The sequence below is a fragment of the Dioscorea cayenensis genome, chromosome 5 (genome assembly GCF_009730915.1).
Source record: "Dioscorea cayenensis subsp. rotundata cultivar TDr96_F1 chromosome 5, TDr96_F1_v2_PseudoChromosome.rev07_lg8_w22 25.fasta, whole genome shotgun sequence".
NCBI lineage: Eukaryota > Viridiplantae > Streptophyta > Magnoliopsida > Dioscoreales > Dioscoreaceae > Dioscorea > Dioscorea cayenensis.
Window position 1 is genome coordinate 25,787,600 of NC_052475.1, and position 22,955 is coordinate 25,810,554.

General features: G+C 30.7%; 2 protein-coding genes across 2 annotated transcripts; both read left to right on the forward strand.

Annotated features, from left to right (window-relative positions):
* Positions 1–11,830: 11,830 nt before the first annotated feature.
* Positions 11,831–18,466, forward strand: LOC120261497 (MACPF domain-containing protein At4g24290-like). Its single transcript, XM_039269412.1, has 7 exons — positions 11,831–12,362; positions 15,538–15,776; positions 16,122–16,323; positions 16,394–16,471; positions 16,548–16,731; positions 16,925–17,091; positions 17,545–18,466. Exons 1-7 carry the CDS (start codon positions 12,111–12,113, stop codon positions 18,265–18,267), a joined length of 1,845 nt encoding a protein of 614 aa, XP_039125346.1. The 5' UTR covers positions 11,831–12,110; the 3' UTR covers positions 18,268–18,466.
* Positions 18,467–20,102: 1,636 nt separating this feature from the next.
* On the forward strand, positions 20,103–21,228 carry LOC120262116 (transcription factor IBH1-like). The gene has a single exon (XM_039270174.1). The coding sequence runs from the start codon at positions 20,275–20,277 to the stop codon at positions 20,734–20,736; it is 462 nt and encodes a 153-aa protein (XP_039126108.1). The 5' UTR covers positions 20,103–20,274; the 3' UTR covers positions 20,737–21,228.
* Positions 21,229–22,955: the final 1,727 nt, after the last annotated feature.

Sequence of the window (22,955 nt, forward strand, 5' to 3'; positions counted from 1 at the left end):
CAAATTAAAACCATATATGAGTTTCAAGTATTACATAAATCGATACATAAAATTTTAAGTAATTATTTCTCATAATTATGCATGTTTTAAGCTTTAAAATTTCCCACATATCTGATTAAAAAAGTTAAAATTAGAATGAAGAAAATTCTAAGATGTAAAGGACTTGCATTTAACCATTAATCTTTTTTATGAGCAAATTGATATTTTATTTTTTGTACTTGTAAACATACTTATACAAATTCATACAATTTTCTTTTTCTCTTTCCAAATTTGCCTTGTATCTTTATTCTTTATGTGTATGAATCAAATTAATAAAAATTATTATAATTGTTAAGATTTATCAACCCATACATCTAATACCATGACTATCCAAATGAAATTTTAATATTGCATTTTGAAGATGAAAATGATTTTATATATATATATATATATATACCTTTTCTTTTTACAAATATGGACCAAATAGATGATCAAATTATTAATTTTTGAGTTGGAAACGTAATGAAATACGAACTCTCCTATTGTGTAAATGGTATGACTTAAAAATTTTGGAAAAAAATATTGAAATTTAATTAACCATTAATCCTTTCTATCAACAAGTTCATATTTTATTTTATTTTTTATTGTATTTGAACAAAAATTATGTAACTTTATATAATTTCCATTTTCTCTTTCAAAATTTTCCTTTTATCTTATACTTGTTCTCTATGTGCATAAATCAAATCGATAAAATCGCTATATATATTTGTCATGATCTACTTACCCATACATCTAATACCATGTTTATATGCAAGTGAAATTTTGTATTATACATTGAAGATGGAAATGATTTAAATTTTGAAGTGGTGTTGATTAGGATACTCATCAAATAACATTGGGATAAATAGATTAGGTAGCTAGTATATCCTCATCCAAACATTTGATGAGTTATAGCAAATCTAATGTGAATGATTAGGAGTTGATTGTTGCCTCAAATCAAGAATAAACTTTATCAATGAGGGTATGATGTATTGGATAAGGGACAAACTTTTCTTTAATAAAGCAAATTGATGGCTAAAAATCTATGGTTCAACATGAGCTTAGCTTTTAGTTAATGTTCTCATTGATCGACTTTTTGTTTATGCCTCTCCTGGTTTCTCCTTTACATGCATAGAATAAACTAATTCTTGTTCAAGTTTAAAATTCTCCATCAAAACATATCAAGTTTTTTTTTTTGATGAAATAAAATGAGATAACTATGCTAACAAACAATTGAAAGGCTACAATGTATCATAGAGACATGTTGGTGTTTAGATGGAATTTTACTTGGTATATTTAGTTGGATTTGGTTATGATACAATTAGAAAACATTGTTCTCATAAACTCAAATATTCTTGTAATAAAAGTTTGTATCATTAGTCTTTCAATTTGATCTCACAAGTTAAGTTATACATGAACATGAATAATGACTAAATTAGTAATTAGAGGATCATATAGTATAATTAGTATAAGATTTTTTATATTATCAATGTTCTTTTAAAACATAATTAAAAAATTTAAAAAAAAAAATCAGGGAAGGTATAGTTGATAAACAAAAAAATTATGACACTAACATGAAATTCATGTGGCTAGTTAAAACAAATGAAGTTTTATTATATTTTGTATTTTTAATATAATTAAGTTCATATCATATGAGATTTTAAAACTAATTATAATTCAAATTGTCTACATGAGCTAGATACTTTTGTAATATAAATGATTAAATGTAATAACTAAACATTTATATAAAAAATAGTAGAAATATTAATGATATCAATTTAAATATGAGAGAATAATTTTATTTTATAATTTACGTAGTGCTCTTGGGATAAAAGTCAAAGAATGCTACTTACAGATCAAAATTAATTGGACATCATTTTTATTTCTGATTTAGAATAATTTGGCTTCAACGATACAAACAAAAATCCTTTATATAGATAATTGTCACTTAGCAAATCTTTGTACTATTTATTCGATACCAACTAAGCACTATCAGTCAATCACTTCTATTTATTTGTAATATATATCCTGCAGACAACTCTTGGTCTCTATAGGCATCGCTTTATTCTTTCTTTAATTATTTCATAAAATAAATAAGTTACTGAAAGAAAAGATTTAATAATTAATCTGTCAAATGAATATTCCAAGAGAATTTTAATCTTTTCCTTTTATCTTTTCTATATATATAAAAATGGTGTAAACACCCCATGTGGAAGAGAATTGAGCATTGCTTTCTAAATTATGTGCATGAATTTATTAAAAAAAAATATTTATTTTTTCTTTTTATGTTCATAAAAATAGAGCAAAATACTTAGTTTGTGAAAAAAAAATAATGCCAAATAATATTATTTAAACTATGAAATTTTTTCCAATAATTAAGTTAAATTTTACACTCTCATAACTCATAATGAAATCAACTAGTTATAATATAAATATATGGAGTTTACATTTCCAAATTTGTGTTAGATATTTGAATTTAAACGTGAATAGCATCATTTATTTATTTTTATTTTGCATGTTGTTTAAATATTTTGTTTGTGTAATTATAATGAGATTAAAGATTACAACATGTACACATGATGAGGAAAAAAAAAAAGGTAAAGGAAAACAAAACTATCTTATTTATCTTATTCAATTATAATTTATTTTACCATGTATTTATTTATAAAAATAAAATCTTCACATCCAATAACGACAATTTAAAACAAATCTTTCTCATATATAATAGTTGTGCCGCATGCAGTGTGTCACGGACAAAAGAGATCATATCTACAAAGTGAAGCTAAGGGCAAGAAATGTGCAATGAGATGATGGAGCAGGAGTGGTGGCATTGTGATAGTGATGGAAATCATTTCAATTTCATAAGGGAAAGAGTACCATTGGACAATGAGATGTAGTGCGCCTTTGGTGTCTTTAAACGGAAGGGTGGTTGTGGTCTTGTGGATGAGTACGACTCCGGTGTGTAACACGTGTCTTACCTTCACACCCCCCAAATATGAAATATTCATCCATTCATGACCCCACCACAGCCACCACCTTTGTTCCATAGCCGGCCAAGATGGTTGGTTCACCAAAAATAATTAAAGAGAAAAAGAGAATGACGGCTATCGCTTTTTACTCATCTGGTCTCATGGTGGGGAACCATTCACATTCTTCAGCGTGGAACGTGGGCACTCCCTTCTAATTAACATTTGTTTGTTTGTATATTCATTTAATCTTTACTGTGAGATAAATGTCAAAATTAGTATTAAGGTACGTGTATAATTTTGAAGCTCTTAATTTAGACATATAATTTCTTCAATTATATTAGTGTCAATGAGATGACAATATCAAGATTGTCATTTGATACTAGAACTTATCTGAATTAACAAAGACATACTATTAACAAGTTAAGAGAGGTTTGATATATTTAGATGATATAAATATGTGTTTGGATGACTGGTGAATGTCCCTCCTGAGAAAAATATATAGTAACTTTTCAAGTGAAGAGTCTTATAGGTAAATATAAAAAATGTTTAACATGATAAGTTTGAATTTTACATTATTAGTATTTGGGTCTTTGATATAACAACTTGAACGTATTACAGTCAATTCCAAATAATTGAGACTAATAACTTCTTGTTGTTGCTGCTGCAGCATAATTTTCAAGCTTAAAAAAATAACTACAAAAAGTTTGGGCCTGTCATGTGAGGAGGTTAATTTGTGTGAGGCCATTAAGCAAATCAAATTGGGCTTTTTAGCTAAGATATAGGCCTGTTCCCTTTGCTTGATGCTTGTAGCTCTACAGTGCTGTCATATGTGAAAAGAGTAATTGCTAACTTTGCTATTCTTATGAATTAGATTTATCCAATTGACTTTTTTTCAAGTTATTGATCACCAGTAACTTTTTCTTCAAAACACCAATATCATAATTTTCAGATGTAGTAAATAGTAGCATCACTCTTACTCACGTCAAAAAGTCAAGTTCAATCGAGTTTTGCAGAGCTAATACTTTATGCCAAAATTTAAATTCTCATTAATATGTTGAATTTTGATGGATGATATAAATTATAATTTTTTTTATAGATAATATAAATTATAATTTTTTTTTACAATGTAATAAATAGTTCTAAACACATTTTTATTATAACGTCTCAAACATAAGAGTTAAATACCTTTGTTGCTAAACTATTATTGCGTAACATTATAAAAGTTGTCTCCTCGTGTGTGTATATATATATATATATATATATTAATTTTAAAAATAAAAATCACACCTCTATGTTTAGTTTATTTCTACAACAAAAGAGAAGTGGGCATTCAAACGAAGCAATCATATATGCCTTGTGGTTCTATGCATGCATCAATCTCAACAATTTACATGAAGATTGGAAAGTTTGTTTATAGTTACTCTGTGTATTTACGTACACATTAAACCAGTTATTTTATAATCATTACAAATAATAAATAATTGTTATTTTTAAACTTTTAAGTTGTTGAATAGGAAAAAAAATTCAAAATATCAAAATCAATTAGGAAAAAAAAGTTACAGTTCGACATATGCATATGCATGAGAATCCCCATGTTTAACACAACATAGTATAATGGTAAATATAACCCCACAACATAGTACCTAACTCTATTATTAAAAAAACACAAAAAAAAAATAGCAGTGTTATAATTAGTAATTACTATCAATAATCAATAGTTTCCTTTTGTTTTTAAGTTTGATTGACACATACTAGGGAATGGCTCATGCTCTACACAATATGGCATTAGAAGAAAATGAATAACATAACTTAGTACCAACGGCCAATATTAAATAACATAACCAAAGGTCCAAAAGTTAAAAGATTAGTTATTTTATTTTATGAAAATAAATATACCATTCAAAATATATTAAAAAGAAAACTATTACCAACAGAAATATTGGCAATTTAGGAATTATAGTACAAACAAGAAAGATTAAAAGAGTGGAGGAGTAGAGGTGCAAAATATATACAAAGTGCAAAATAAAAGGAATACATAGAACACCCAAACTAGCTAGTATGGGTGATTAGGTGACCCAATTAGAAAGAAAAGGAGCAAGAGGTAGTGAGAAGAGCCTCTAAAAAATGATCGCGTACATGATTACTGGTCCATGGTTAATGTGTCAAGTTGAAAAATCAAAAATCTCTTGTGAAGTGATTGATTTTTATGGAGCTTCTTATCTCAAGAGAAAGGTGCACCGTGCACATGAATTTCAGACTTTGTTGGTAATTTTATCAAAAAAATATTAAATAGGAAACCAAAAAAAGTTGGGATAGGCCGATTGGCAATCAAGTTTAGTATAACCCAGTATTAATTAAAGCAGCTATAACAACAAGACATCACAGTGCTGAAGTCTAGTGTTAAATAACTTGAACCAAAAGTGCTGATCAAAATAAAATTCCCAAATAATAAGTTGAATTAACCCAAGCAAGGTGTAACTAGTCAAATATTGAATAGCTGACACTCCTTGACTTGAAAACAAGTTAATCAAAGATCGATGGGCAAACATTCAAAAGTACTGGTGAAGGCCAAGTCAAACACTCCTATATTTGTAAACCCAATTAAAATGTTTCAATGACTCCAATTTGCAGAGAGTGTGACACCCAATTGGCTCTAAACATTTGAATTATTCAAAGGTCGAAGTTAGGTCGATACTGTCAGCATGAACTTTTATATATATATATATATATATATATATATATTTAAAAAAATAGTCAAAGTTGGGTGAGCAAGGGCCCCATAATTAAATACCTTCTGGTTCTTCAAGTTATTTCTTGTGAAATAGCTCGATGGTGGGACCCATTCCCATTGCCACAGACGCAGTACATGGACGTCACGCAGCCAAACAATCATTTAACTCATAAATTGCAAAATTTGATGATGGAGCATTATTAATATGTTCTTGATGTTTTTTACATGACACGCATATAAGTTTTATCTTTATAATACCGGATTTAAATAATTTTTTATCAAAACAAAAGTAAGGTATTGAAATAATTTTTTTTAATAAAATAAATAAATCACAAATATTTTAAAAATATAACAAATACAAATAAGAAGTACGGTAAATAATAATAATGATAGTTAAAAGACAAGAAAAAGAAAGAGAATATGTGAGCAGTGAGCAGATGATTTGAAAATAAAAGGAAATGAAGACGGAAGAGAGGAATGAGGCTCCCAAGAAATAATCACTTAAGACGATAATCTATCAATGACAACTCTAACTATAATAAGTATCAAAATGTTTCTAATTCGGTCCATGGTTGTAGTTGTTTTCGCACTTAAGCCACATACTTAAGCTACACTTGATAGTAGACAAAGAATTATTTAGCTTAATTCTTTTTCAAGATTGGGGTAGCAAATAACCAAAGACAAATATATGATCAATTCTAATAAAAAGTGAGATGGGTGAGAAAAACCTATTGAATATGCAGTTTTTAATTTCAGTCAAATATTTTAAAAAATAGCTCTAGTGAGGAGCTTCTTGATTTCTCTGCAACAAGTCTCTAGGTTGAACTTCCAAGATGACTAAGTCTCATTTATAGCAGGTTAGGTATGTAGTGACGACAAAAATATAATTAAAATGGTTTTAAATTCGAGAGGCTTAAGGGCGTCATAAGAAAAATGGTCCACTGTCTCCATGGGTGTGTGGCCAAGTGTGCACCTTGTTGGAGGAAAGCATCGCAACTCCATCTCACTGGGTTTCCAAGTTTAGGATTTTATTATTAGCAAATTAATGATATTGATTTTGGATGGGCAATGACGCTTCCATGGCATGGGTCCCAAAGAACACCTAAGCCCAATGTCATTAAAAAAACAATAGAATGACTCGATTGAAAAGACCCCTTAGTTTTTAAGACTTCATATTTTGAAATCGGCTAAAGTCGGCAAGTGAAAGAGAAATGCTTTGAGTTCTAAGCAAGTTAATGAGGTATTTCAAAAAAAATAGTCTAGGAATAAAGGGGTACATTTTTTTAATAAGACACCAAATTATGATTCTTTTTTATTTATTTTGGGATCCAAACTTCAATTTGAATCAAAATAGTTATCATACTTCAATTTTGTTTCACGGAGTGATCACCTGAGAGATTTTAGTCTATTATTTGTCATCATATATATGACGCGTTGCCTATTCAACTAATAATTTTATCTCACCTACTAATTAATAGAGAATTTCTGACATTACATCATAAAAAATAAGTCATAATTTATTGGATGATTCTATGGCAAAACAAAATTGAAGTTAAATAATCATTTTGATTCAAATTGAAATTTGTACTTTAAAATAAAAAAGTGTCATAGTTGATACCCTATCAAAAAATTTACCTGATAGACCACCTCTAATGACAAACATGATGCTCTAGTGGAAGGTGAGTAAGATGCTTGGAGGACTAGGGGAAGCTTTTATAGTAGTAGTTAAAATGGATAACCCGAGAACACCACTTGGATTTGCTGATGCAAACCAAAACTTTTAGCACTATTTATTGAAGAGGGTGTTGAGGTTCAAGATATCTCACCTCCTCTAGTGAGACTTGCAAAATTGTTTTGAGGCTACTAATAAAAAACCATTTGAACTCAAATTGGACCCATGCCATAGAAAATCTCTGCAAACTTTATCAATTACGTGAAAGACCTAATTAATTGACTAATTTAAAAACTGACATTAAAATTTATGAAAGAACAAAGTTTAGAAAAATGAGTCTATCACAATATATATATATATGATTTTTTCATAAAGAGAGCTGAGCAAACAAAGAATATCAAATTTACTAAATAATACTATTAATAATTTCTACAGAGATCAGAACACCCAAATAGGTGAGGAGAAATTGAACTCTAGCATAATTAAGATTTCCTGCCCTACAGGAAAATGATCAAACCTAGATGAGGAGACATTTCTCACAACTCTACTTGAATTACAATTTAGACAATGATAATAATTGGTGATCTTCTTAACACACATGTAAGTCACTCAAACTAGCCCTCACAACCCCTAGGGCCCACCCCTTCACTCAAATTCAATTATCATTAGTTTAATAGTTTAATGTTAAAAATTTTGAATGAAAATTATTTTATCAGCCAATTATCTGCCATAATATAATTTAAAATGCAAAATTTTAAATTTAAATGTTGTTTTTGAACTATAAACTTTAAACCATAGGCATGATTGAACAAGCCATTAAATATTATTTAACTTTTCTGGGTGGTTGATACTTGATACTAAGGGGCCGTTTGGTCCGCAGTAATGTGAAAACATTAATGCATGTGTTTAGATTGGGCAACGTGGTAATATTGATTGTAATATGTGATTACCAATCTTGAAAGATTACCAACAAATTTGGTAATTCCATTACCACTAAAATAGGTGGCTATGTTGGATTAACAAGTGGTTGGTAGGTAATCTGAAATATTTTTTTGAACAAATATATCCTTTGTTTAAAAATAATAATTTTTATACTTTATTCGTTGGATAAAAAAATTAAATTTTAATACCATTATTTTGGAAATATGTTGAACTTTGAAATTTTATTTATTTTAAATTTAAATTTGCACAAAATAGGTAGACATAAGGGTATTTTGGGAAATTTAGAATATTACCAAGTTGGTACTATGTAATATGAATTTTCAGCCAAACATGGTTATTATAAATTACCACAACATTCATGAGCATATAACATTCCTGATCTCATTACTACGGTAATCTTATTACGCGGTAATATATCATTACCGCAAAACATAACGCCCCTTAAAGCAACTGTAACCATTACCCCAAATATGAGATTTGGGGTTATTTGGAGCTTCAATCCACCCTCAATTTTTACCCCAAATTTGGGGTCCCATACATTTTAATCAATATTTTTTTTATTTTTATTATTGTAATTAAAATTATAAAGCTAATAATTCATGAATATAATTATAATTTATAAGTAGTGAATTTATATAATTCACTATTTATATAAATTGACTATTATGTTGTAATATTTTTGCATTTGTTGTATGTTTGTCTATGATTTTTAATGTAAAATATCTAATTAAGCAATTTTTTTTTGTTAAAATTGTAATCAATAATGTGTTTAGTATTAAATATTTTCGTGCTATATAAAAAATAATTTCATTATTTATCAAGTTAATTAAGAAATTCATAATTAAATTTTTAAATAAATTAAATCCTAAATTAAAAATATTTTATTCGTTAAAATATTTTAAAATATTTTTATTAATAAAATATTACATTATAATAAATATTTAATTAAATTATTATTGAAAATATTTAATTTCAGTATTTTGTGATTGAATAGTAATAATAATAAGAAAATGGGATTGGTAAGGAATATTCTAAAAATATAGTTTTTTAAATAAAATTTAGGGTTTGTGGTTGGAGTATAATTTATTGTAGTAGAATCGAATTTAAAGTTTTGGGTAAAATTTTAGAGTTGTAGATTGGAGATGGTCTTACAAAACTACTGACCATACAAACAATAGATGAACTATTAAAATCAATAGATAATACATTTAACTGAAGTTATGTCTATAAAATTCCTTAGGAGCAATGTTAAATATTTTGAAGATATTTATTTGTATGAAATACTTCAATTTAATAATACATAAAATTCTAAATACGAGTTGATCACGTAGACTTAATAAGTATTATGCACGCTAGCATGCTGCATGACAATCAACTAAGAAAGTCTGAATCAAAGTCCAAAAAAAAACAGTCATTCCCTTGTGCACCATTTTCAATATAGACAATAGCTCAATTGGTATTATTTAAGAGGAACGTGGGTTGTCTAATTATCCACTGTTATTAAAACTATTTATTCCTTGTATTTCTTTCATTTTCATTGTCCGAAATCATGTGGAGGAGTTATAAATATAAAAAACTTTTAATGATGTCCAATTATTTTAGAAAACAGGGTTTTACAAAAACAATTTTTTTTTATCAAATAGATAAGTTATGTTAGGGTGTAAATAAGTAAAAAAGTGATTCTTCCAACTATATGTGTCTTACATTCTACGTAAAAGATCTAATATCAATAAATTAAAATATTACTTATATATATATATATATATATATATATATATCTTTAAAAAAATTATAAAATTATATGAAAAACTTAAACATTTTGTTTTCTTTATCAATATTTATTAGTGTATCTAGAATTCAAATTTAGTTTTTTTTTTAAATATCAAATTTAAAAAATTAAAATTGGCCAAAAAATGTTTTTTTTAATCAAGCAAACATGCCGTCATATATAATATTTTTTCATTCATCATCTTTTTTCGCTATTTCTAGAATCTTTTATTCTCATGAGAGATGTAAGAGAAAAATTTTCCAACAATTCTTTTGCATAACAGTCGTGAGATAAAAATTCAAAACCATATATAAGGTATATAAAAAATGATGAAATTTCATGAGTTATGTATAGATAATTTAACAATTTCTTTCATGAGTGTAAATATTATATATATATATATAGAAAAGGTTTAAATTAGTTTGAGCAGGTAGGCAAAGATGAGAAGAGCCATTTTTACAACAGAAAATTACTACTTTTAAATAGAAAAATTAATGACCTATGCCACGGATCACTGCCACAACTAGTGGCTTAAATGTCATTGTAATTCTTATTATTTTCTATTATATATCATTTATCCATCTTTATTAAAAAAACCTTTACTACATATAATTGTCATTCCATAATTTTAGTCATTATTTAAGAAACTACATTAAAATATAAGGGTTTTTTTTTTCTTCTCAAAAACACTTAAATTTATGACTTTTTAATAATTTATTTTATAAAATAAACAGTATTTGGAGCATTTTTAATAAAAACACTGGTACCTTCATATAAATGTCTAGAAAGTAATAAAATATCAAATAAATTATAAAACAGTAAAAAATTAATTACACTACATAATAATAAGATCAACCAAGCTATATATATATAGCAAACATAATCTGTGAACCTTCGTATGTTAGAAAGGAAGAAAGAGAAGCAAAACATAGAGAAATCGGCGTGGAGAGAGAGAAACAAGATAATAAATAGTGCTCAAATCGTAATATTGGGTTGACCGAGAGTGTTGTGTTTTATACAAATTTTTTTTAAAGGAGTACAAATGAAGTTGGATGGCTCGGATCAGATGTGTAATGTTACAATTAATGATTTGACGATCCAGAATTTGTCAGATGTTGCACAATGTTCATCTCATTTTTACTATTAATCAAGATTACTATTAATCAATTAATGAACATTTTATTTTACTGTTCATAAAATGCTATATATCACACGGTTCTATTTAAAATGAATGACTATCTACAAACATTCGAAAATAAAAAATCTATGAAAATTTAAAGATGACACCTTACACAGACACACACACATATATATATATATATATATTGATCTGAACTGTTCAATTGAGTACTGTACATGAATAAATTTCAAACGTCAACTCTATTTCTAATAGACCTATATGAACTTAAAAAAATAAAATAAAAAACTAATGAATCCTATTAAACCATACTAAATCCTAATTTAACTACATAATTATTAATGTGTTCAACTGCTTACAATGTATTATATATATACCTATATATATAGCCATTTTTATAAAACATTAAAATCACATCATCACAGAGTAGTTGTATGTCAAAAATATGCAAAAATAAATAAATAAATAAATAAGGACTTTCTCTCTCATTCCTAGTCTCACAATTAATAACAGAGGAAGAGAGACAAGTCATTCCCTTAATAAAAAAGCAATTTGACCAAAAGAGATAGAGAGAGAGAGAGAGAGTGACGCGTTCCCGCAATTGAATGTCGGGAACTCACTCTCTCTCTCTCTCTCTATCGATACAGAGCCAATGTGACAGTGGATGGTCAAACCTTTTGCTCTATCAATCAAACTACTATTCTTCTTCTTCTTCTCGCTCTCAACTCTCCAATTCATCATCGTCGTCCCCATCAACAACGACAACAAGAGTTCCATTGAGGGCACGGAAGGAGGAGGTCTTGATGTTGTTGCTCTGAGAAAGCTAGCATCATAACCATCATCATCATCATCATCGGAGCACTGGGTATGGTATGGAAGGGGAAGGCGAGCCGCTGGAGCTCAGGGCGCTGCGCTCGCTTGGCCTTGGTTTTGATCTCACTTGTGATTTCCGACTTAGATTCGCTAAAGGGTATCCGTGGGGGAGGTTGGTGGAGCTTGATGAGAGGAATACTCGGGATTTAGTCTTTCCTGGAGGAGTCTCTGCTAAGGGGGTGTCTAGGGATATTGGATTCGATAAGGGTGATCGTTTGCGCTACCGCTCTGATGTCCTCGAGTTCAATCAGGTCATTGCTTCTTCTTGTCTTGTTTTTGAGTTCTAATTGAGATTATTAGTTGGTGAAAAGTGAAGATTGGAACCTGAATTTTGCTATCTGATTGCGTGGATTTTTTTGGATATGATCTCATTTTCTTGAGAAAATAAAATGTCTGACTGCTTTAGTGGTTTGTGATGAAAATAGCTCTATTAGTAGAGACTCTTGATTTGATTTAATGTTTTGAGGTCTTTGTGCAAGGCCAAATATGAATTTGTTTTGAATTAAAGTGGGAAAAGTATTTCATTCCTTGTATGCTTGCTACATGCCAAAAATATAATGTGCCTGCATGGTCCTGGAATAGTAACCTTTTGAGGATGTGTGCCTACCTGAATATTCCTAAATGCTTGTTGATGTGTGTTTAATGACCTCCCTTGCTAAAAGCATGTGTTTTGAGGATGCCATGCTGAATTCCTGATGAGTTGCTTGTCGCTGTTTAGATACCACCATAGTCATGCGAGTTCATCCTTAGTCATATTGCTCTCCCATATCATCAAATTTGTTCCCTATAGATTTGACAATTTATCTGCAAAAACCTAAGAGAAATAATTTTCATAGAACATAGGCCTATTCAACCATCAGGCAAGAAAGCATTTTCAAGCATAATAGAGCATGAAGAATGCTTGCTAGAGCATAACTGAGGCATTCAACTTTGTTATGAATAGGTGTCCTGTTAATCGCAGATGTGGCTGGCTGGATTCATTGTTCTGTTTGTTTGTGAATGAACTTTCAAAGGTTAACTTTGACATTGAAGGATTAGAAGTATTAGTAATACCTTGACCAAGAAAATAGGAAGTCCTGCCCGTTTTAATTCTTTGTCTTTTTCTTTTTTTTTTGTCAAATGTTACCTAGTTTTTTATTGCTATTATGTTATATTTTTTAATCAATCTTCTAGGAGGAGCATGTTTCTCAATTGACATGCACCCCACAAAATCAAGGATTAGTCCATGCTTCATTTTCAACCTAAGTCCGTCAGGTTAGGTTATTCCATAGGTTGTAGTTTACATTATTTTTGTATTAGCATTATGAAAATGGCTATATTTTTATTGATTTTGAAGTTTTTGGTTATTACAAATAAGATTTTAGTATGATCCATGAATTTACTAGGCTCAACTTATTATCTCTGTTTTTCATCACTGGGGTGAGATGTGTGGTTAAGTCTAATCTGCGATGTCCACATCACAATCCAAAATATCTTGAGGAATTTTCTAGTCTTAAATGATCTAAGACATAGGAATGGCTCCTTTAAGGCCACTTAGTTGGACAGATGTTATCCATTGATTGGTCGATGTGAAAAGTGAAAACTATGGAATCTCATCCAATAGAATAATTATAAATAATAGAATATATATTCTAATTATCCATTTAATTTGAAAACTTACAAGGAATGCTAAATTCCAATCGTATCTTTTAAAAGCAATCTCAAGCATATATCCACAAGCCTACCATTCCAAAGCTATGATTTGCATAATATAAGAGTTTTTAGATAACTTTGAAAATGAAAGATATAAAGAATCCAATTATGCCAAAATGATCAATATGCAGAGGCAAGCATTGTAATATAAAAATGATATATATATGAACTTTGAAAAAAAATATAAACGTAGCATAGTAGTTTATGATAGTCGGATGAAGAGATTTTCATCATTTAAACTCTTCTCACATTTTCTTTCCATTAGATAGGATTTCAAATTGAAATTTTTTTACTTCTCACAGGGACCAATCTCATTGTCACATCTGTTATGATTGCTTTTCATAAATCAATAATTCAGGGTAGACCTTTTTATTTTTCACTTTTCACATGGATCAATCATGGGTTGACATCCTGGTTGGCCTCATCAAGATTAATTGTTCAACACTTTGCAATCATCTTATGGACATTAATAGACTGTCTTTGGCACGAAATCATTTATTTTGATAGGCACAAAGAGTAGACCACAATAAACAAGGTGATATTTACAGAGAATTAAGAGCAGTAATGCGTCATTTTAATGTTAAAAACCAGAAAACTTTATTACAAAGATTGACCTGTTGATGTTTTAAATTTTAGTTTCAATTCAAACTTGTGTTTTGAAAAGTAGAAAATGTGAAATATTTATTAGTCAAGGGAAACAATGAGAATACAAGTGACAGCCAGGTATAAAGTAAATAATCAAACAATCTGTATTATTCTTTTAAAAGCCATCACACCCAATTAGATGGGACCTTTGTTAGCATCCTATTTTTTTTAATGATCCATGTCTTTGTCTGTTAGATTTATTTGTGATATTAAAATTCAGCCGAAGCAAAACCACTTTGGCTAAAGCAGTTTTGATTTCAGGTTTGCCTGAATTAAATGAAGGACTCAGTTTGAGATTCAACTGAAAATCATACTAGGAGCCAACGACCATTTGGTCTATTGGCATCGGGTCCCTTGCGTAGGGTGTTCGCCTCGAGTGTTGAGCGTGACTCCTTGAGTTCAATCCCCATCTCGCGCAAGGTGAGGGCACGGTTCGGTGGTGAGCGCTGCTCCCCCACGTGTTTGTCCCTGGGTTCCGGTGCTTGTCGCCTTTCTCAAAAATACTAGGAATCTACACTGTACCACTTTCTAGACGAGAAATCAAACTACTTTAGCCAAATATTAAGTGATAAACAATAATGAGAATTTACTCTTTACCATGTGATCAAGCTGTGCAGGAAATAATACTCTTTAAGTAATGATCTATTATCTAAACCTAAGAAATTCTTGTTAATGTTTATCTTTTGTGTTATACTCATAATACAGTAATCTTGGTCATCAATGTAATTTGAAGTCTTGTTCTTTTGATTGCGTTACAAATATTTAAGTTTGCATAAAATCACCAATTGGATTCTTATTGGGGAGTCAAGGCCATTCAAGTCAAGGCTAAGCCGGCAAGTCTGGCAAGTCTGTTGTTGTTTCGCTTGGCCCAACAGCTGACATCCCACTTTCCAGATGCTCTTTCTGTCAGATGCTTTCTTGTTTTTCTTAAAAAAAAAAATTTTCACTATATTCTTAAGCATTATAAAGAAGTGTCCACATTGTTTGTTTGACATTGTCCGATTTGGTGATTTGTTAATTTTCTTGTTTATAAATGAACCTAATGATTCTTTCTTTGCATGCTCCAAAATTATGATATCTGATGGACAGATGTCTGAATTAGTCAATCAGAAATCTTCAGTCCAAGGAAAAGTACCTTCTGGTTATTTTAATGCTCTTTTTGATCTAAGTGGAGCATGGTTGGATGATGCCAAGGACACCAAGAATCTTGCTTTTGATGGTTACTTCATTTCTTTATACAATCTGCACTTAAAGGCTTCTCCTCTGGTTCTGCGAGAAGAGGTCAAAAGGGCGGTTCCTCCCAAGTGGGACCCTGTAGCACTATCTAGGTAATGCCTTCAAGGCTTCACTCTTCTGCTTGGTTCATTCACGTAGTCTTGTTTGTTAAATCTTCACCAGTTCAATGAGATCGATCTTGATTAAATTTTATGCGTTGTTGAAAGTTAAGGGGGAAAAAAGAATTTTCTGGTATCATTTTCAAAGTAGTTGAATGCTAGGTAACACCCAAATTTGCAGCTGTTTGTTTTCTCATCTGTTTGGTCTTTTCACCAATGTTTTTGATGGACAATACAACTCTGACTTAATGGTTATTCTCTAGACAATTTGTCAGTTTGTATTTTAACAAGGGATATATAATTTGAACGGTCCTTGATGCAGTCTCACCTTTTTAACAGGTTCATCCACACTTATGGTACACACATAATTGTGGCAATGGCAGTTGGAGGTCAGCATGTTATTTGTGTCCGGCAGCATCCCTCATCAACAATTTCATCTGCTGATCTTAAGGTACATCTGGAGGATCTTGGAGATTTTGTTTTTTCTGATGGAAGGAGTCACTCCCCACTGCATAGGAAGACAAAAGAAGGCAAGAACAAGGTACATTACTTGTGAGGCATATGATTCATTTCTTTAATTCATGGATAATTTTAATTTGTCCTTCAAATAGGTTCCGGATGTCTTCTGCAATATCTTGCAATCAAACAACTTACAACTGGCTAGCTATTCAGAAACTTCAAGCAAGGACGTAAGAGACCACAATCCTTTTCTTTGACATATATTTCACATTTCAGAAATTTAGAGTGAGCTCTGAATGCAAGCAGGGTCTCACACTAGTCTGCTCGAAAAGAGGAGGGGATGTGTTCTTGTCAAGTCATTCAAAATGGCTGCAAACAGTTCCTAGTAATCCTGATGCCATGCTCTTTAAGTTTGTACCGATTACATCTCTCCTAACTGGTGTTGCAGGAAATGGCTACCTTAGTCATGCAATCAATCTATATCTTCGCTGTAAGTTCTTTAGTTTATTTACGTAATCAAATTACTTTTGTTAATAAGATCTCATGAGATTGACAGTCACAGTCTGTTTCATTCATCATCTATGTGCTGGGTTTCTGTAATCATTCTGCCTTATTCAGTTACTTTGAAGTGGATATGGCTATAGCTAATACTAATACATTGGGATTCCCTATTTTCTGGTCAGACAAACCTGATCCGGAGGATTTGCAATATTTCTTGGAATTCCAAGTTCCTCGTCAATGGGCACCAATGTTCAATGAACTAGCTCTTGGACCACAAAGAAGAAAAGCATCCTATCCTTCATTGCAGTTTAGGTTTTTTGGCCCAAAACTTCAAGTTAACACTGCACAGGTAATATTTTGTTTTCATTAATCATTTGGATTTTGATTTTGATTTTGATTTTGTATGCCAATGTTGAAGCCTCCCACATAACCGCTAGTTTGCAAATAAATTTCATGGGAATTTCTTCCTGGTCGTCTTGTGACATGCAATTTTAGTTGGTGAATAAAGAGCATATTTGTGGTTGAACTTCTGGAAAGCTCTCTAGGCATATAAACAAATTTGTTAGCAGATGCCAGTATCCTGTTTGGTGAAGATAGGATATATGCAGAGGGCCCTAGTATGAAGACCAAGTGTTATCCTTGGCATGTTCTTTTGGGTATTTTATTCAATAAATATCTTCACAAGAAGGATGAGGATTATCTCAGATTAATAAAAAATTAACATTAGCCTATTATATTTCCATTCTGACAAGGTTAGTGCCATAAGTATTCCTCATTGATTTTGGTACCTCATGTGGTTTAGGTTTCCAGTGATCAGAAGCCTGTAGTTGGTCTGCGGTTGTACTTGGAGGGCAGGACATGCAACCGATTGGCCATACATGTTCAGCACCTATCAACAGTTCCCAGTATGCTTGACCCTTCATGTTTGCGAGGATTTTCCGAGTGGCAGGGATCGGAAGAGTCAGACCCAGAGTACTTTGAACCTGTTCAGTGGGGTAGATATGCCCGGGTCTGCACCCAGGTTGTGAAGCATAATCCAGAATGGCTCCAAAGGACACCGAATAATGGTGTCTTTGTTGTAACAGGTGCTCAACTCGTCACCAAGGGTAGATGGCCTAAGAAGGTCCTCCACCTTCGCCTACTCTTCGCACACCTCCCAAACTGTACCATTCGTAAGACAGAATGGACCAGTGCGCCTGCTACTTCCCGTAAGGCAAGCTTCTTAACAAACCTCAGCACAACATTTACTCAACGTGACACCCCTCAGCAACCAAAACATGAACCTGCATTGCTGAATTCCGGAGTGTACCCAGAGGGCCCTCCTGTTCCAGTTCAGTCTCGCAAGCTCTTGAAATTTGTGGACATGGTTGAGGTGGTCCGCGGCCCACATGACTCCCCCGGCCATTGGCTGGTGACAGCTGCCAAGCTTGTCAAAGAAGGGGGAAAAATTGCCCTCCACGTAAAATTCGCATTGCTGAATTATTCAGCTGAGGAAGAAATCGACGCACCCAATCACTGTACATAAAATTTGAGTTTTGATGATTTCTCTAGTTGCATTTGAAGATTTTGGTAGCCATCTTAATTGAATATGTGCATTGTAATATTGATTTCTTCATTGATAAAAGTTGTATAGACACCAGTTATCAACTGCTCAGGGTCAGGATTGTAAATACATCTCCCATTGTTTCTTTTACCATGAAAAAAAAAATGATTGTTTTGTTCCATGTCAGGATTATAAACCTGTTGGATTTCAAATCTAGGAATGAGAAATGGTGAGTGGGATTTGCGCTGGAACGGAGTACTCCGAAAGTGATGGGGACCTACAAACATTTGGATCTTCCCCAGATCACTCTGTTTTCAGCCATGAACAAGGTACAATGCACTCAAGCCTTCCCCACAAACATCCATCTTCTTTTTTTAGTTTGGTTGCAATAATGTTTTCAGGCTGGCAAAATGCTTTCATTAATTGAGTTTGATACTGATACATCCAGCATTCACAACAGGAGTGGCTTGGTCCGTCAGTCCCTTTCATTGGCTTATCCACTCAAAGTTTGCATTATTATTATGGTTATTTTTTATTCATTATTATATAAATAATTATTATTAGAACTGTCTTCTTAACCTCTGAGGTGTGATCCTGAAAGTGAGCAGTCTAATATACTTTTAATAACAACACTGCACTTAAAAATCCACATTTACAATTTTTCATTTATAAATAGCTATTTTTTTAATTTTTAATTTTAACAGAGCAAGCATCAATACTATAGCCTAATATATATTGTTTTGTAATAATTCTGAAATTTACGCTGAAGGGGCATGTAACCAGTCTGGACTTTGCACATGCATGAATATATAGTTTATTAGGTTCCACATATATTATTTTGAGAACAGTCATTATGTTCATCCGATTCCAAGCAAGGTGTATCTCTAATAATAACAAGTCAACTGTCAGGAAAGTCTTGAGTCCTGCGATCATTTACATAACAAGTCAACTGTCAGGAAAGTCTTGAGTCCTGCCCTCAAATAAATGTTTACTTTTGACAAAGACCAACCCAAGCCCAAGGAAAAGAAATAAAACAAATTCAAATAAAGCTTAACCCAATCTACCCCATTTCTACCACTACTCTCAAATGTAGTAATTTATCAAAACAAGGGATGCAGACCATAGATTATAATAACAATAATAATTATTAGTAGTGGTATAACTTTAATGAAAAACAGGCTGTCAGAAAGAGATTCGATAAAGCATGTTTGGCACCAGCGACTTAAACAGAAAAGACAAAAATTAAACAAAATAAAAATAATGTAAAGACAAGATATAGAAAAAATAATAATAAAGCCAAAGAATTAATAGCCAATTTTATTGGCCCAATCAAAATTTTAGAGTTCACATCTCACTCAATACAATGATGCTAATGGATTTCTAATAGTAAGTGTGTGTTGGTTTGTAGTCTGAATTTTGTGTCATTGAGTGATGGTAGATGGATTGGATGATCAAATTTTTATCCATGCATACTCTATAATTATATATATATATATATATATACTCTAAGTATGTATATGTATATATACATACTCTATAATTATATATATATATATATGTGCTTCTCCTATTTATTAAAAAAAATTTAAAAAAATTTATATGGTTCCTGTATAAAAAGGAAAAATAAAAAGTCGCTGATCATTCAAGCTTGTCTTTCTAGACATGTGCTTTTTATGTGGTGAGATACTTCTCTCGTTTTTTATTTTTTATTTTATTTTTAATAAAGAGCTACTTCTGTCTTCCTTCTCCCTTTCTTCTTTGATAAATAGCCTTCATTCTTAACCCCTTCTCTCCCTCCATCCCATTTCATCTCATCTCATCTCATCTCATCTCCTTAATTTATTTTTTTTTTTATAGAAAAATTTTCTTCATTCTTTTCCTTTAATTTGTTTCTCTTAAGAATTAAACTTTGTGCCAGAGAAAATCCCTGATCAGTTTCCAGCCTAATTTTTTCTCTTCCTTTGTGAAAAACATATCTCCAACATAGCCATGCATAATAACAAGTGCCTAAAAGAAAACCCTAACCCTAACCCTAACCAACCATTGTTGGCTTACCACTTCATACAAGCCCTAACTCGTATTAATCTAACTGCACATACTACTACATCTACCAAGCAACGTAGTCACATCATCAAGCATGCAGCCTATGTCTCAATGGCCTTTGCAGCTGGCAACAAGAGAACCTGGACTCATGCAGTACTGCTTCATAATAGGTTTCCTCTAAAAACAAGATTTCATCGTCTTTCCGGTAGCCGGAGATCATTCATCATGTCATTGTCGAGGAATAAGAAGACCCATCGTCATGCTCACTTGCTTCGGAGCTTAGTTCCAGGTGGTCATGCCATGGAGTTCTCAAGCTTGTTAATGGAGACAGCCAATTACATACAGTATCTCACTGCGCAGGTGAGGCTCATGCAGTGCATTGTGGAGAAGTTTGACATGCATGTTTGAATGAAAATATTATTTCTTGATGTATATCAAGAATTACATGTTAAAAAATAAAAAAACATGGAAGAGTATATATATTGTATCGTAGATTTTTGTAGATTATAGTAATTTATAGATTTTATATGTTTATATATAACCATGTGTGTGTGTGTGTGTGTGTATACACACACATGTTTATAGCTTGTTTGTAGATTGTATATCAAAGTGGTTCAAGTTAATGAGGGACGTAGTTACTAGTCTTGACTTCCTCTGCACGTACATCTGCCACTGTAATGGAAAATCGCCCTTTGATGGCGGGACTTAATTCATCGGACACCTTTGACACCAAATTCATCAAAGCGGCTATGAAAGGCTGTCATCTCTTGGAAGCTATAATCTTCTGGACTTCAATTCTCGTTATTTGTACTCTCTTGGTTAATAGTGGGTGATTTTATCATTTTTTTTTAAGGTCAATTAAGTTGTTCCCCTCATTTTGATAGAGCCATATATAAATATATTTCGTATCTTCGTTTTTAAATTTAGGATGGTTCAACCCATTCTTTCAAAGATAAAAAATAAAAAAGGTTGATTATATACAGATAGCAAACTTTTTTTTTTTTTTTAAAGTTTAATTTGAATCTCTTTTAATATGTTAGCTTACTTATTTTTGTGTGTTTTGTTGTTTTTATGTGATGCTTCTTCTAATTTTTTGTCTAGTGTTTCGTATACTAAAATAATAGAAATGTGGGTTTATATATATATATATATATATTTTAAAAAAGTGGATAAATCACTCTAATTAAAAGAAAAGCCAAACAACAAACAACCAGCTCCACGCCAGAGACAGCATAGAGAACTCCAACAAAACAACATATGGAAGAAACCACTAAACGTGATTATAAAGAAGATACCCCAACAAGTAGAAGAGTGAGAACAAAAAAGAACAGAAACATAAAAGAGGAATAGGTCTCTTTAAAGAACATAATATAATAATATATATATATATATATATAAATGAATTACTAGGACAATAATATTGGTGTGGATGTGTTTTATTATGGTTGAATTGATTATGATAGGAAAATGATATATATGTTTAGATGATATTTGATAATTTTATTATAGCTAGGAAGTTTGATAGTCATATATGTACGAGTTCTCTTGTTACTGTTTAGAAAGTAAAATGTATTATTATACCTTGAAATATTACAAGATGATCTATTTTTAAATATAAAATTAATTGTTTAAGATAAATAATAAGGGAAGGGTTAATTTCCTAATTATTCTCCAGTTTAAGATATAACTCTCTTTTAGAAATAACCTATTCAAATTTAAAAGATCTTATTCTTATTTTGGAATAAGTTAATACCATATTTCATATGAATCAACTCATTTAAGTAAACCAACTTAAAGTAAAACATTGCAATTTTTTCTTAATCTAACCACTAAACAAACATAGTAATGCTTGATAATAACATTATTAAAAAAAAATATTTTAAATAATTATAATGCTAGATATATACATATATAAATATATTTGAAGGTATAAGAGTTCATTTGATCCAAAATCAAGATCAGTGCCAATGCAACATTAAACATGAATATACATAATTTAAAAGGTGATAAGATTTTCCTATTAAAAAATTAAGGTAGTTGAGTCTCCAACTTGATGTCCATTATTGATTTGGAGGAAATTTTTTTTCTTCACTTCATTCTTTTTATATTTAAAATTTTAATTTATTGTCTTAAAAACCTACCAAGAGAACAAAAAAAATCCTATTTTGAAATATGTAGGTATATATACATGAGGAGATCGTATAGGTTAAAAATTAATTCTATATTGAAGTTTATAAAATTCAAGTTTTTTTTTCCTTCTAGTGTTTGATTTCTTTTGATCAATTTGAAGGTAAATGTTATTTATTTATTTATTTTTTAAAGTTTACTCTTTTTTTTTAATTAGTCAAAATCTATAAATTCTTTCAAGATAACCAATTGCGCAAAGTTGTTTCAAGGGACTTGTTAAACAAAGGAACTGCTCATGGCACAAGCTATTTTAAATAAAATGTTATTTATTAAAGAATTTTCCAAAAAAAAAAAATTTCCAATCATCCATTTTAAGGTCATACATATTCATTAGAATTTAAGTGTCATAAATCAATTTATAATCAAATTTACAACAAACATTTAAGTGATCTAACTATTTTTTTTTTTAATAAAAATAGATAAACTACAATTTTATTAAA

Excerpts from the sequence above, each read along its gene's own strand:
- LOC120261497 (XM_039269412.1), top strand. The coding sequence starts at position 12,111 with ATGGAAGGGGAAGGCGAGCCGCTGGAGCTCAGGGCGCTGCGCTCGCTT. Across the intron at positions 12,363-15,537 it reads ATGTCCTCGAGTTCAATCAG|ATGTCTGAATTAGTCAATCA; the intron begins GTCATTGCTTCT and ends TCTGATGGACAG. Across the intron at positions 16,324-16,393 it reads CAAAAGAAGGCAAGAACAAG|GTTCCGGATGTCTTCTGCAA; the intron begins GTACATTACTTG and ends TCCTTCAAATAG.
- LOC120262116 (XM_039270174.1), top strand. The coding sequence starts at position 20,275 with ATGCATAATAACAAGTGCCTAAAAGAAAACCCTAACCCTAACCCTAAC.